Source organism: Eschscholzia californica, unplaced genomic scaffold (genome assembly GCF_041429995.1).
Source record: "Eschscholzia californica isolate CP2 unplaced genomic scaffold, dmEscCali1.0.p SCAF_6, whole genome shotgun sequence".
NCBI lineage: Eukaryota > Viridiplantae > Streptophyta > Magnoliopsida > Ranunculales > Papaveraceae > Eschscholzia > Eschscholzia californica.
In genome coordinates, this window is record NW_028238483.1 from 35,957,718 (window position 1) to 35,972,452 (window position 14,735).

General features: G+C 36.7%; 2 protein-coding genes, 1 long non-coding RNA gene and 1 other non-coding gene across 10 annotated transcripts; 2 read left to right on the top strand and 2 right to left on the bottom strand.

The window, feature by feature from the left end:
• Window positions 1-647: 647 nt before the first annotated feature.
• Window positions 648-10,606, top strand: ASY3 (asynaptic protein). 6 transcript variants are annotated; one of them, XM_086646414.1, is made up of 12 exons: window positions 687-993; window positions 1,448-1,540; window positions 1,685-3,394; window positions 3,530-3,665; window positions 3,894-4,013; window positions 4,103-4,172; window positions 4,296-4,445; window positions 4,600-4,658; window positions 5,021-5,155; window positions 5,631-5,722; window positions 6,103-6,199; window positions 10,063-10,606. In XM_086646414.1, exons 2-11 carry the CDS (start codon window positions 1,508-1,510, stop codon window positions 6,172-6,174), a joined length of 2,577 nt encoding a protein of 858 aa, XP_086502540.1. In that variant the 5' UTR covers window positions 687-993; window positions 1,448-1,507; the 3' UTR covers window positions 6,175-6,199; window positions 10,063-10,606. The 6 variants fall into 6 exon arrangements, with proteins under 6 accessions (XP_086502535.1, XP_086502540.1, XP_086502537.1 ...); XM_086646411.1 differs by having other exon boundaries at window positions 687-949; window positions 10,053-10,606; XM_086646413.1 differs by having other exon boundaries at window positions 687-949.
• Window positions 6,522-8,986, bottom strand: LOC147534178 (uncharacterized). Of its 2 annotated transcripts, none has more exons than XM_086646415.1 (2): window positions 8,578-8,986; window positions 6,522-8,178 (listed from the first exon to the last, which is right to left on the bottom strand). In XM_086646415.1, exons 1-2 carry the CDS (start codon window positions 8,620-8,622, stop codon window positions 6,874-6,876), a joined length of 1,350 nt encoding a protein of 449 aa, XP_086502541.1. In that variant the 5' UTR covers window positions 8,623-8,986; the 3' UTR covers window positions 6,522-6,873. The 2 variants fall into 2 exon arrangements, with proteins under 2 accessions (XP_086502541.1, XP_086502542.1); XM_086646416.1 differs by having other exon boundaries at window positions 6,522-8,181; window positions 8,578-8,758.
• Window positions 10,607-11,294: 688 nt separating the features above from the next.
• LOC147534179 (uncharacterized) lies at window positions 11,295-12,766 on the bottom strand. Its single transcript, XR_015228321.1, has 3 exons — window positions 12,421-12,766; window positions 11,466-12,151; window positions 11,295-11,385 (listed from the first exon to the last, which is right to left on the bottom strand). It is a non-coding gene; the product is annotated as an uncharacterized LOC147534179 (long non-coding RNA).
• A 905-nt stretch (window positions 12,767-13,671) lies between these two features.
• TRNAK-UUU (transfer RNA lysine (anticodon UUU)) lies at window positions 13,672-13,744 on the top strand. Its single transcript has one exon. It is a non-coding gene; the product is annotated as a tRNA-Lys (tRNA).
• The last annotated feature ends 991 nt before the right edge of the window (window positions 13,745-14,735 follow it).

Below are 14,735 nucleotides of genomic sequence, written 5' to 3' on the forward strand. Positions count from 1 at the left end.
CACATCAAAATCTTTGATTTTGTTGAACATGATGAAGATCTTAAGAAACACCCACATAAAATTGTTGTGTATTCAACAGTAACTCTTTCTTTTTCTCCTAAAAATCGAGTAACAAAACCAAAACCCTAACAAAAGATTTTAGATACCCTAGTTTTTTCAAGATCGAACCGATGAAAAATCGAGTAACAAAACCAAAACCCTAAAAATCGAGTAACAAAACCAAGATCGAACCGATGAAAAAAGCTTTTTCAAACCGGAACCCTAACAAAAGATTTTAGATACCCTTAGTTTCTCTAGATTTCAGACGAATTTTTGATAGAGATGATGGAGATTAAAGCTCAAAAACGATTTGCAGTGAGAGATAAGATGGTTTTTGGTTTTTTAGAGAGAGAAAATGAGAAGATGAAATGAAACGTTTATGTTCGGCTATGAGAGAGTAAAAGGCATGCGTCTGACTTTATGGGACTGCTTCCTCTTTTTGGGCGGGAAAGATTTCGAAAATTTGGGCCAGGACGCTATAGTCTTTTCTTTTTATAAATGTGGGTAGTGGGGTAATTTTACTAAGTGGGTTTTTTTCTCATTATTATTTACCACTGGGCCAGATCCTCTCTTGACTCCAACATTTTGGGCCTTATAATAAACGCCTCTTTTTACATTGGTATCTCGAGGAAATGAAAATAAAACTTGTGTCATCTTTTGATCTCGTACGTAGAATTATGCTGGATGCGCACTACGCACCATGATCATGCTAGTCGGAAACTGTTTTCCCGCCTCGTCTCAGTCCTTATGCTTTCCCTCCTTCCTCCCTCTCTCTCTCTAAAACACTCACACACACGAACTCTCTCTCTCTTAAACCCTCTGTCAAAATCTCAGAATTTGTTGATTCACCTTCCATAAGATCGCCAATTTGAAGCTATTGAGCGCGACGAGCAGCACCGGAGACCTAGTTGTAAGAAATTCCTCTGATCTCGACTCTCTTTCAACTCCAAACTGGTCTGGTTTTAACTTCTATGTTATTTGATTTCGTTCGATTTCTATTTTTCCTTACGTCTCTTTCTCTCGTCTTCAACGATAACATATTTTGGTAGCTTTTTCAATCCGATATATGTATACTGGTTTTATCTTTCCCGATTCTTTGATTTAATGAAACCCTCAAATTGTGGTAAGTTTTGACATATTATGAAAGGATCTTCAAATCCGAGATCAGGAAATAGAAATTGTAGTTCATTTTTGAGTTTCACAAGTAAAATTGGGACGATTTGGTTTTGTTAATATTTCTTACTTCCGTTGTTTCAATTTGATCTTGAATCGATAAGTAACATTTGGAATTCTACTATGGTTGATGATAACACTCAGTGGTTCAATTTTATGTTATCTACTGGTGATGCATTTAGGGCTTTCTGTTTCTATCTATTGGATATCTCAAATTGTTTTGGTTTGTTTTCAGGCTATTTTTATATTCAATTGATTTCCTTGGCCAAATTGTGATGTAAATTAAATTACCAAGATGGAGCTTAAGCAACAGAGAAATTTTCGAGATGTAAGTAGTTCTTTATCTTCTTTGGTGGTGTTAATCTTCCTTTGATTTCCATTTCGGATCATTTTTTTTAGCTTTTCGGCATAAGTTTTGTACATTTGAATCTGCATTATTTGTATTATTGATTCACTAAAACAATAATTGTAGGAACCAACAAGCAAGTGTCAAAGTTTTGGTAGTGTTAATCTTCCTTGTAGCCAGACCAGGAAGATTTCCATTGGGGTAATGGCTGAAGAAATTGTGAGAAATAGAAAGGGAAATGAGACTGTACCACCAAAGGCAAAGAAAACAGCTTCACCCCCCGGAGAAAAAATCATTGAAGAAAACAACAAAGTTCATGGAGTTACAAAATTTCCTGGAAGGAAAGAAGCAGAAGCAACGGCAAGGGAAAATTCCCCATGGGTTTCTACTAAATCTTTAAGGCAAGAAACACCAAAACCCACATCAGTTCAGTTTTGTGAAAACAGGAGGACATCAGTTGTACAGTCTGTTGATGGCACCGAGAGGAAGTTCAACGGCACAGAAGCACCAACGAAGGAACCCTTAGAAAAAATTTCAAACCGCACTTCAGTTTTACGATTTGGTGATGGTGCGCAGAAGCAGTGTAATAGCAAGAGTGACACACCTGTGATAGAAGTCGTCAATGCAAACCAGACTTCAAATGGACAGTCTGGTGATGACATGCAGAAGAAAACCGATATCCTCACATATGGAAGGAAAAGAGAGAAAGCTGGAAGACCAGAAAGACTCGAGAAGTTCGCGTTTGAAGCTGCGCAGGAGGTTTCTGTACCAGACAAAGGAGCAGAAGGTAAAAAAGAGAAAGCGGGTCACCAACGCAATGAATCCATTAAAATGAAGCTCTGGGAGATATTAGGAACTGCTCCTTCACAGAATGAGTTGAATTCAAGTTCTCAAACTATTGATGTTGGGGCGAAGAATCCAAGTCCTGCTTCGAAGCTGGATAGAAAGAGTAGCAGAGCGGCCAAGCCTAAACAAAACTCGGACACAATCGAATCTGATTCTGAAAATCCTAATGGAACCATTAGGAGACCTGTTACACGGTTGCTAACACGAAGGAAATCTTCGACTAAAGCTCAAAACAAGTTGCCTGCCAAGAACAACAAAGGAGGAAATTTACCAAGTTCCTTCAACAGCAGGCAACAATGTCAAGAGAAAAATATATTTACTTTCCATGATGCAGAAGGATGTCATGAGGGCTTACAAGGGACTGGCAACGGTGGCTCTTTTCTGTTTTCAAGTAAGAAAAGTGGGAGAAGGAGTAGTGTTGTTGAGCCACGAAGGATAAACTTTTTTGACAAAGCTGATTTGGAAAAGAGCGGAGGATCTGGTAGCAAGGAAAAAAGACCGAGCGGAGGATCTGGTAGCAAGGACAAAAGACCATCACCACATAAGAAGACGACTTCACATTGTAATAGAACAGAAAGTTTTCGAAGTCATCGATCTCATTCTACAATGGAGCCTCAGAGTCAAAAAATTAGAATTATACAAGAAGACATCCATTGTTCTCCAGCAAGTAAGAAGATAAATCGACAAGAAGACCTGAAGAATCCACAATTATCAAAAAGTGTGGAGTCTCAAGACAACTGTGAAGTCACATATTCAATGAAGAACAAAAATCAAGAAGATCATGTCAAAAGTCCCACTCTGAGAATGAAAACACCCAGTGAGAACCTTGATCCTAGCCCACCATCACCAAAAGTGAAACCAACGGAGCAAGATGTTGTGAGTCCTGGACTATTTGAGAGACGATTCACTTCTGAAGGTTTCTGTAACTTTAGGACTTCACAGACCCCTAAAGCCGGCTCTTGTGGATCGGATGCACAGACCGAATCCTCTGTATCCTTTATTTCTTAGTCGTTTCTCATCATTGATAGCTGTTGGATTTTTGAAAGATTTAAGTTTGGTGTGTGTGTGTGTGTGTATATATATATATTCTTTATACGCTTTTGCATTTCCTTATCAAGCTTACAGGAGAATGCTGAAAGAGTAAAAAGTCCGCTCATTACGGACCTGTCATCTGTCGAACGGAAAGATGCATGTAATGGACTATCTCAGTCATCAGAAGAACAGGACATTGAGAGCTTGCCTGATCTATCCATCAATAGAGGTAGTAATCTTTCCAAAGATATTACACCATACTCATACAATAGACCATTAGATACACCCATGTGCATAGTAACATGGACACTAGTAGAAACCATGAATAAGCTCAACTAAAAAATGAGACAGTTTGCAGTGTAGGTCCGTATATAGTACACAACTTGTATTTTGTACAGAAACACAAAGGAAGTATGAAACATGTATTGTCTAAAATGGATCTAGCGATGATGTGCAGGTCGCCGGATATCAGAGACATGGACTCCAGAATTGGGTAACCGTGACAAGCCAGCTTTCATGCTCCGTTCAAGCAAAAGACTCTGCAGTGAATTAAACCGTGCCTCACCATCGCCAAAAGGTAATTATACTGCCCCCTCTCTCTATCTATCTCTCTCTATCTATCTATCTATCTATCTCGAACTAATGTCTTCCCTGTCACTTCAAAAGACTTAGGGACTGAAGAAGATACTTGGGTTCAAGGACCTTCAGAACAAAACCACGAGGATGGCTTGGCCAGGTTTTTCTCTTCCCTTGCATATTGTCATAAGCAAACCTATAATCAACTCCATTTAGGATGGATGTCATCTAGTTTATAAGATTACAAAGTCAGAATAAGTTCCTTTCCTTTAAAATGTACCAGGGCTGTTTCTCTCTTTGCTTTCGCATTAGAAAAATTTAAGGCCAAAATGAAGGCAGAGACAAGCAAGAGGAGCTCAGAAATTTTGGCATCTGCTGCTGAAGGAATAAAGTCGCAGCTGCAGCAAATTGACTCTCATATTCAGAAAGACATGTAGGTGTCCAACATGAAATTCACTTTACCATTTTATAAAATTGTAGCTGGATATCTAAGGAACACCTTATTGGAGGAAAAAAAAGAAACTAAAGGAAGAAAATAAAGTAATAGACACCGTTGACTGCTCAGTTTTCTCCTCTCCTTTTTGCAGAGAGAAGTTCACGACTGTTAGTAAGTCTAAGAGAAAGCGCCTGGAAACCAGATCAAAAGGTAACCAAATTTTATCTCTATAACTCACAATTAATTGGTCGAGACTGCTTCAACAGCTTCTTGGAGTTGAAGAGAAAAGATCGTTATAAGCATACGTGTAACTTGAGTTGACCCAACAATATAATCTCATGATTAAATTGAGTAGAAGTTCAAAATGGTGTTTGGGATGGTTCTCTGCTGGTTCATACCAAATAGGATTTAGTTGTGCTTTATAAGGTTATAGAAGTTGCTCTTGAATTCATTTCAGGCATAATAGTAATTTAGAGGTAAACATATACTTAAAAATAATACGTACAGTATGTATATATATAAACATACATACATATATGTACGAGATTTTGAGTGGTAAAGTTTTGATGCAGAGCAACAAGACCGCCTGAAGCTCATAGAGGAGAAGTTTAGAAAGGAGATAGATCAGCATCTTCAGGAATGCAGGAACACTCTTGATGATATGGAAGCATATCAGATAGAGTTAAAAGGAAATGCAGAGAAGCAAAGTATGTCAGTTGACCTATTCTTTTTAGATATCGTATTTGTGTTTGATAACTCTGTAAATTTTTCCACTTAGCTTTTAACGTGCCACGAGTTTATATATTCTTCACCTCATCCTGGCACCACATGCTGAATTGGTTCAGATCATTCATTTGATTGACCCTCGTGTGAACACTACCCAACTGTTTGCGTGCTAAATGGACTTCAAATGCTTTGTCATACCCGTAGAAACGTAGAACTGAAGTTCTTTGCACAAAACTCTCTGGCCACCTTCCTCTATAACCAAAATTCCAAGGAGCTGAGGAGGAAAAAATTTGCCCGTGTCTTTTTAGTTTTTTCACGAAAGTTCGCTCAAAAGAGGGCTTTGGGCTCAATTTTCTCTCGTTGAAATGTATTGCTCCAATACTGAATATTTTATCAATATGTTTCTCAAGTAGCTCACTGAACCCATTATACTTGTTGGTCCTGTTTTATTATCAGATACATCACACAGAAAACTTCTCTTACAAGTCGAGGAGGAAATCGCAACTCAGCTAAGTGACGCAGAAAGAAGAATTACTGCTGTCCAGCAGGCAAGTTACCTTTTATTTACTAATGCGCAAATTACCCTTCCTCGTTTGATAAACAAAAGTAACAGCCTTCATCAAACATAGATTTATATAATTTCTAGATCTCGAATGTGCATTCAGAATTGAAGAGAATCTGATTAAAAAAATGCACCTCCTTAGTTCTAAAGTTGATGGTTGAAGCAATTTGTTTGTCAGACATTTGAGGAGGATCTGCCAGGACCTTCACTTTTTTAGGTTGATCTAATATGTATACATGTAACTATTTAAATTCCTTTGTTCATACACTTCCGGTGTTTTAAAGCTGTTCCTTTGCAGTTGAATAAAGCTATTTAACTTTTGATAGTTACCCTGAAAACCAACAATTCTGTTTTAATATCTTGCAGGGGGCAAGATCAAAGATGATCCAACTGAAAAATCTAATAGCAGAGTGCTTACAAGATGGTGTTCTCAGTTAATGCATTATGTGATCATATCAGAGAGGTTGGTATATTTTTTTAGTAGCTAGTTGAGAACCCTATTACGCGTTCTTTGATCTTCAATCGGATAGATGGTATTCTTATTAAAATACTTAATTTTAGCAAGAAAGAAAAAGTACTCCTTATTGGATTGCATTGAGACATAAGAGCCATGTTTATTTCGTTGTGATTAAAAAACTATACTGTACCAGAGGCTTAATCATTTTGTTTATGAACCCCAAATTGTTACCTAAAAATAATGGAATCACAGATTCAATATGCAAAGATGGTGTAGCATATTGGGACAGTTTTCCTACAAACATATGGTAACCACAAAACAGGTAATATTTAGCAAATTAAGCTCCCTATAAGAATTCCCATTACTTAAACAAATGTATTGATTCACAAATATAAGTTCATAACTTAACACAACTTTATATCATCATCTCATAGATCCAAAACTGCCACACAAGTTGATAAACAAAACCTGAACAGACATAAATGAAAACAAACATCTAGTATAACAAATAAAATTAGAAACTAATGTTCCAAATTCTCAGGAAACAAATACTTACCTTCTATATATACACGCATTTAGTGTCCAAAGGCAAAGACGGCAGACGAATACTCAATATAAGGAGTCCTATTAGGTAATTCTCACCCACGAACAATGTCTACTGAGTTCACTTGCACAGCGTTTCACTTTGCATCAGAAGAGATGGTTTTAGAGCTTGGAGATTTTCCAATTATCGCTTTTTTCATCTTCGCAATCGTCTTTTTCACCTTCGACATTATGTTTTTTGATTGCTTTTTTGTTGTTTTAGCTTCAACGTCTTGTTTTGGCAGGATCCCTTCTGTTTTTGTTTCAGGGACATCTGGAGTATTAGGTTTTTCAATTTCCTTATCCTGCTCTGCTGCTTTTTCCCACGTGTCCGCAACCATTTTTTGACAGTCTATTGTCTTCTCGTCCAATACTTCTGACTTTCTCGCAACAGTTTCTTCGGCATCTTTTGCCTTCTCATCCTCTAGTACTTTCATCTTACCCACAGCATCTTCTTGAGTCTCTTTTTCATTCTTGTCCTTGTTCACTACACTAATATTAGAATCAACAACGTCTGGTTTTCCTTCGTTGTTCATGGTTCCAACTGATGGGTAGTCTGCATTATCTTCAACATCTATAGATGCTTTGTCTCCCTCAGAAGGCTCTTCACTAACTTCTGTAACACCATTCAAATCTCTTACGTCCTCATTCTTTGTAATTTCAGGTTGTTTCACTTCGTCAACTTCCACATTCTTCTCTTCAATATCTTCCCTTTTTACATTGTTCTTTTCCTTATGTTCTGTGACCAAACCCACGTCGATAGCAGCCTCTGTCCCAAATCCAACCACCACATTTTCTGCCTTAATAATGTCTGGTTGTTTCACTTCCTCAACCTTTCCGACATCCGGAATAGCAGATACTTCTCCATCTTTATCGACATCTTCCTCCTTTGTCTTATCTTCAGGTTGCGCTGTTTCTCTTTCTGTGCTTTCTTCAGATTTCTCCTGAACTTCCTTAACATCGGCAACTACTTCTGGTGTTTCTTTTGTTTCATAATCTGATTGAGGAACCTCTGGTTCTAGAACAGGAAATACCACACCTGCTTTATCTACTCCAACGATTGCTCCCACATCGGAATCGGATAGGCTCGGAACTTGTTCCGATTCTCCCTTAACAGCTTCAACTGCTGAGAGTTCTTGTTCCTTATGATGTTCTTCACTGACCTTTTCGACATATACTGTTGAAGCATCTAAAACAGGAACATCAACCACCTTTTCAACTTCCACTACTTGAGCTGGATCAACTAGTTTATCCTCCATTTTTTCTTCTGATTCGATTATCTGAGCTTTTGAACTTGCCGCTGATTCTGCTCGTTTCGCCTTTTCTTCTGTATTTGCTTCTTCATTTCCCTTGGAAGAGAAAACACCATCTTCTATATCAACACTTACTTTCTTATCAACTTCCTGCTAAAAAAAAAAAATCAAATCTAGTTAGCTAACCTTAAAGATCATAACCAGCAAAAACGAAGTTCAACTCATGAAACTATTTCCTTTTGAAGCTCAACTTAGATGGTTCATAAAGCAATGAAAACTAAAGGTGGTCTTGTTTAAAACCCTTAACTAGGACTACTTTTTTTTCTTTTTACCATCTTAATACTCTCTATAGGATGAACTTTCATCAAGAAGCCATGAACCATAAAGTTAATACAATTCAAGAACCAAGGTTTTGTTTGCTGAAAACTTAATAATCCATTTCAAATAGAACAGAATAATATTACTAGTTAGTACCCATTAGCTATATTTGTACCTAGTACTAGAACTAAACAAAGAAGATAGAAATAGGAACTAATATGAGTAGCTTACATCATTACTGCTTTGATCAGGGGAAGTTGTACTTTCACTAGCCATGGATAATTGAGATTCAAGACAAGAGTCAAGAGTATCACCTGTTGAGTTGAGAGAGAGAGAGAGAGAGAGAGAGAGAGAGGAAATATAACCCAAAAAGACGAGAAAGAGAAACCACAAGGGTGATATGCTCCTATGAGCTGTAATGTGTGTAGATCGAGTTTATCCAAAACAACTCACTGGTCCCTTGAAATTGAATCTCTTTCTCTTTCTTTCCTTTTTCTAGATTAAATTAGGCAATATTACTAGATTTTTATTTCAAATTAGTTTTTGAGAGCAAGAATAGTATAACTACAAACATTCTAGAGAGTTATGTGTCTTCCAAACCTACAACTTTTTAGACCAAGAGACCCTATAAATTTTATGCAAAAAAAAGAGGCCCTATAAACCCTACCAAATAATATGAAAGAAAGAATAAGAAAGTATGTATTAGATAAAGCTAATTATGTTTATCGTCTAATTTTTTGTATTAATAGCTAAAGGTAAGACTTAAGAGTCAAAGTTAGTTTGGACTCCCGGTTGAGAAATGAATTACAATAACGGGACATGTACATATATATATATATATATATATATATAGTTTAGACATACTCAGTAATTTAATATTGTTACAACCTAAACCCTAGGGTGAAAACAACCAAGTTTTATGATAGATGTAGCAACAAAGTAACATATAGATGATGGTGACCAGCCAAACTATTTATGGGTAGAGAGTGTTTGTGATTTTCACATTATTTAACTTGAAATAAAATTGGGTCCTACTTCATTTGTTGATCAAATTACTCTAACAAAAATAAAATGGGGCCATGAAGTTCTTATTGTGGATTAAAATGGTATGGAGTTGGGACCGATTGAATGCTCCGAAGGCGTTTAGGCGTTTAGCCCCCACTGCCCCGCACAAGTTGCTAGCCCCCATGCATGTGGATGTCCTTCTCAGCCCAACCCTATAAATTCCTACAAAAACCCTACCAAATAATATGAAAGAAAGAATAAGAAAGTATGTACTCCCTCCGTCCCATTTTGTTTGGGTGTTATTCTTTTTGGGGAAGTCCCAAAATGTTTGTCCACTTACTTTAAATAAGACTCATTTATTACTAGTTTTAGTGAGGTTTCCTAAGCTACCCTTACTTTTAATACTAATAAAAAAATTCTATTGGTTCTACACTAGTTCCAATGTAGTTTTCAATGTAATACTCTAAAGTAAACATGGGTAATTTAGGAAAATACTTTTAGTTAGGAAGCAATAAATGGCAATCCTTAATAAGTTGGATCTCCCAAAAGGTCAAACAAAATGGGACGGAGGGAGTATTAGATAAAGTTAATTATGTTTATCGTCTAATTTTTTGTATTACTAACAGCTAAAGGTAAGAGTCAAAGTTAGTTTGGACTCCCCGTTGAGAAATGAATTACAATAACGGGAATCGTTTTTGTAGGAATTTATAGGGTTGGGCTGAGAAGGACATCCACATGCATGGGGGCTAGCAACTTGTGCGGGGCAGTGGGGGGCTAAACGCCTTCGGAGCATCCTATTGGATGGCCCCGACTTCTCTTCAGCCTGACATTGAACTGGCCCAGCTCGGTTCATTTGTCAAAGGAGCGGGGTCGCAATGGGTGAAAACCTTTAGGGAAGTGTTAAAAGTGCTACTGATTTATATTGAAGACGACTTGAGCATTGTAGTGGTTTCTAAGTTTTTTGCAGGTTTGTCTCACCATTCGCACAAGAGAAATTCATCCATTGACTGGGTTTTTATTATGAAGAAGATAACCGAGAACACCACTTTCAGACAATCATTTTATTCTAATGTTCTAAATTGTTTTTTTAGTTGTTGATTCTGATTTTGGATATAATTTGGTTCATTTTTATTATCTGTTTGTGGATTGGTGTTCTGTTTTTTTTTTCGGGAATCGTTTTTGTGGGTAGATGAAGAGAAGAAGAATGGTTCACGAAGAACAAGAAAGAGTTAGTAACATCAGTAAATTTTTTTTTCGAGAGAGATTTTTAGATAAAGAGAAGAAAACCGTTTTTTTAGAATATGATTTTTTTTTTTCAAGTTCTCTAGTAACAGAGATCTCTCCTAGACAGAGATAGAAGAAGATAGAAAGGAAGAGAGACAAATGTTAGACATCAGAACAGAAATAAGAGAAGAAAAAGAGAAAACGACATTGAAAAACTAAAATCTGTTTTTCTAGTCGATGTACAGAAAACACAAAAGGAAGTCATTTTGGTATTTCTCTTATTTCAGGGTGCCATGTGGGAAGTCGATCATACTTTAGGGAACCAATCGAGAAATAACCCTATCTACTTTGCCATAATATGAGCTTCAACTAAGGATATAACGATTTGGTCACATTATTTTATTTTTTTGTTGAATGTGGTCACACTATTTTAGGAGTGTGAAAAAAATAAATTTTACATGTTGTAAAGCAATCCCACATTAGTGAGAGACAGGAGTGTGGTGTTTCTTTTAAGAGGTTAAGCACCCTTCCCTAGTGATTTTGGAGAATTGAGTTGACCTTTGACATTGACTATAACATTTGAATGTTGAATATTGACAATTGAATTTTGACTCTTGACTTTCTTTCTTTTTTAATTTTTGGAAGGGAAGCAACACAGTCCCTCTCTCTCTCTCTCTCTCTCTCATTAATCTGTAAAAGGAAGGCCTACCAAAATTCACTAAAGCAAATCAAATCATAAAATTTCATCTTCCTTTTCATAGAAATCCCTTACAAACATTTGAATATTGCCAAAATATAAAAGAACATAGACTTCCATTTCCAAAATATAAAAGAACACAGACTTGCAAACATTTTCCTTTTCATAGAAATCCCTTATAACCAATCAGTACCGAGTCACACACCTCGTTTTGCTGCAAATATGTGAATTTCCATGATTCAAATTCCACAATTTCACTAATCACCAAACACTTCAAGAACAATTATACCAGGTCTTCATTCAACTAAAAGTATACAAGCATGATTATGGCTTTGTTTCACCAAAGATTAAATCGTATATAGAAAACAAAAACAAAACAGATCAAACACACCAATTCTGTTACTACTATTTCCTCCTGATCCATAGAATAGAAACACTTCATCAACTTACCTGGATTTGTTATTTGACAGTAGAAATTTTGTCAAGAACAAACACCGATTCGAAATTTGGAGGAGGAATGAAGTATTCTTTCAATCGAATAGAAGAGTTTAACCTAGACAGAGAAGAATCTCTTCGTTTCCTTGGTGCCGGAGGACAACTCAGAACTTCTGGTATTCTGTACTCTTTTGCCGTCGGAGTTGTACAATTCTCCCTACTCCATAATTCCTCTGGTTTTGTTCCGTTCGTCTTCCCTGATATTCCTGTCACCGTTGATTTTTCTTCTGAAACTGAGATAATCATCCGATCTACTCTATCTCTTTCTTCAGAACTTACTAGAATCATTGGAAAGGTCTCTGGAGATAATTGTTGACCTTCTGCTCTGTAAATGCTCACCATCACCGTCCGTACAGAAAGATTTTTAGGGTTTCTTATACAACTCTGTTGAATACGAAAGAAATTCTACACAAATGAGCTAGATCTCGATCGATAAGAACGAAATTTAGGTATTTTGATAAAAGAAACTGTCTTTAAAATAAGATCCGAATATGATTAAAACCTAAAAGAGACCAAATTTATGATTTCTCTTGCTGTTAAAGTAAATTGTTGTAGAGAAGAACTGACGGAGATCAGAATAGAGAGAATTCACTAAAAACAGAAGAATCAAAGAAGAAGTTTACAAGATTATAGAGAGGAGTAAGTAAACTCACCAGATCATCTGAGAGGTTTAGTGTAAATCAAGCAAAATTCTTCAATTCCGCGCAAATTGAAAGAGATTCGAACTTTAATCTCTGAAATTGTCAGATTCTTGGTGGATTTGAAGAGAGAGAAAGAAAAGAAAATGGAGAGAGAGAGAGAGAGAGGTTTGGAAGGGAAATGAGAAACGTAAAAGGGAGCGGCAAAATGTAAATGGAAGGTTTGAATTTTATAGGAGGCGGGCTAAGAGGGAAGACTGCCCCAAAAAAGGGTCCTAGTTCGGTGCTTCCTGCCCGGCGGGCAGAAACCCTTCCAAGGGGTCAAAACGCGTTCTCAAAATGCATTTGATTAATTTCACACGGTCCTTCTTGGGTTGTGAGAATGCAAGTATCTAAGTATGCTCTATCCCAAACCAATCCTCCTTGTTTTTCTACCACAAGGTGGATGGATACCTTCCTTTCTTTATTATGCATTCAAGTATGTGGTTTACATGCCGAACGAAAACATAATCCCTAGACATTGAACAAAAGTTGTGGTTTTAGCGCATCTAAAAATATTCTCTGCAGAATAATAACTTTGGTGAATTAAATTTGATTTAGGAGGCAATCTTGCTTTAAGAAAATAGATAATATGTGTATGTGTATGTGTAGTGGGCGTTATCTTATTTGTAGATCTGGAGAGAGGAAGAGAGAGAGAGAGAGAGAGAGAGAGATGGTGGTCGCAGTTTTACAAAATAGTGGTGGTTGAAAAATGAGAGATAAAGATTAGAAGGTAAAAACACATAAGTAATTTTTTTTAATCTCCAAATATGGTTGCCCTTATATCAAATTTAAGTGACTAAAATCTTTATTTTTCAGAGAATATTTTGAATGTTCCAAAACCGCGACCTAAACAAAATGTATTGAAGAGTTTATTCTTTATGAATAATTACACATAATTTTTCTTGTACCGCAGAATTCAGTGTTACCCCCATTTCTCTCAAGATCTTTAATGTCAGAGTCAACATATTCGGGACTACTAGATCTTCACCATTGTCTTCTTTCATCTTCTTCCGCCATTTTCTTCTCTTTATCTTCTATCATCATCTTAATCACTCTATCTTTCTCATAATTTTTCTCCTAGTTTCAATTCCTCAACCCCTAAAATAACAAATAAACAATAAAAGCAAAGCAAACAACGAACTCCGCTGGAAACCCGTTGCACTAAAAAGATGCAAAGAAGAAGAGGTCATAATAACCAAAGAAAATGGAGTCAAGAAGAACAGAGCCGTCTTAGCTCAGCTGGTAGAGCGCACGGCTTTTAACCGTGTGGTCGTGGGTTCGATTCCCACAGACGGCGAACTTTTTTACTATATATTTTTGGATTGAAATTAGGATGTCTCGTCTCTCCCGGGACCACCATGCAATTTTGGGACCAAATGGGTGGTGGTTTGGGCCCTTTCAATAATGAGTACTGGCCTTTTTAATCCTTTAAAATTTTCTTTTAATGTAAAAGGTTTTGCCTTAACAAAAGAACTTTGAGGGCTCCCAAAATTTGTGAGAGAGAATTGTCCCAAAATTTGTGAGAGAGAGAGAGAGAATTAGATAGTGGGAGCCAGAGTGAATAGCAAGAGTATAGAAAGGAAACGGCAAGAGCTTCATATAACAAAAAAATGGGGTGCATATAAAAGTGGGAAGTTTTAAAAGCACCTCCTTCACTCATGAAGAGGGGGGCTTCTTTACAACTCCCTTATAAAAGTTCTCCGAATAAATGGGTTGTTTTAGGTTATAGTGCCTTTAACTGGACTGGGCTTTGTAGAACTAGATATACTAATTTCACAAGCGACATTTTAAAATTTCCCATTTTTATTATACACACTCACGATCTAAAGTATTCTTTTTTGGACATGCAAGTGTGACAGGTAAAAATGGTGAGTGTACATAAAATTTCCTTTTCACGAACAAAAGTTTATTTCTTATCCAAAACCTACTCAGAGGCCTAATCCATTTCGACTTATTTTTTACATTGGACTCCAAACTTGAACAAATGGTGCTACATATGCATCCTCTGCTGGTTCATCAAATATCATCTCCAGTTTTTTTTTTTTGATGAAAGAATATCATCTCCAGTTGCACTATGAAGAAACATTTTGGGTGGAATGGGAATATGGGATGATAAAAATAATATAGGAGAGGGTTAAGCTAGGCCGTGCCCGTATGGCTCCCCTAATAGGTGTAAAAGAGTCTTAAAAGCGTCCCTTGTAAATGTCAAAGGTGCCTCTCTCAAAGCAAATTTGAGTAAAAATTTGTGAGTCAAGGATGCGATTTCAACACTTAGAGGAGACATCATT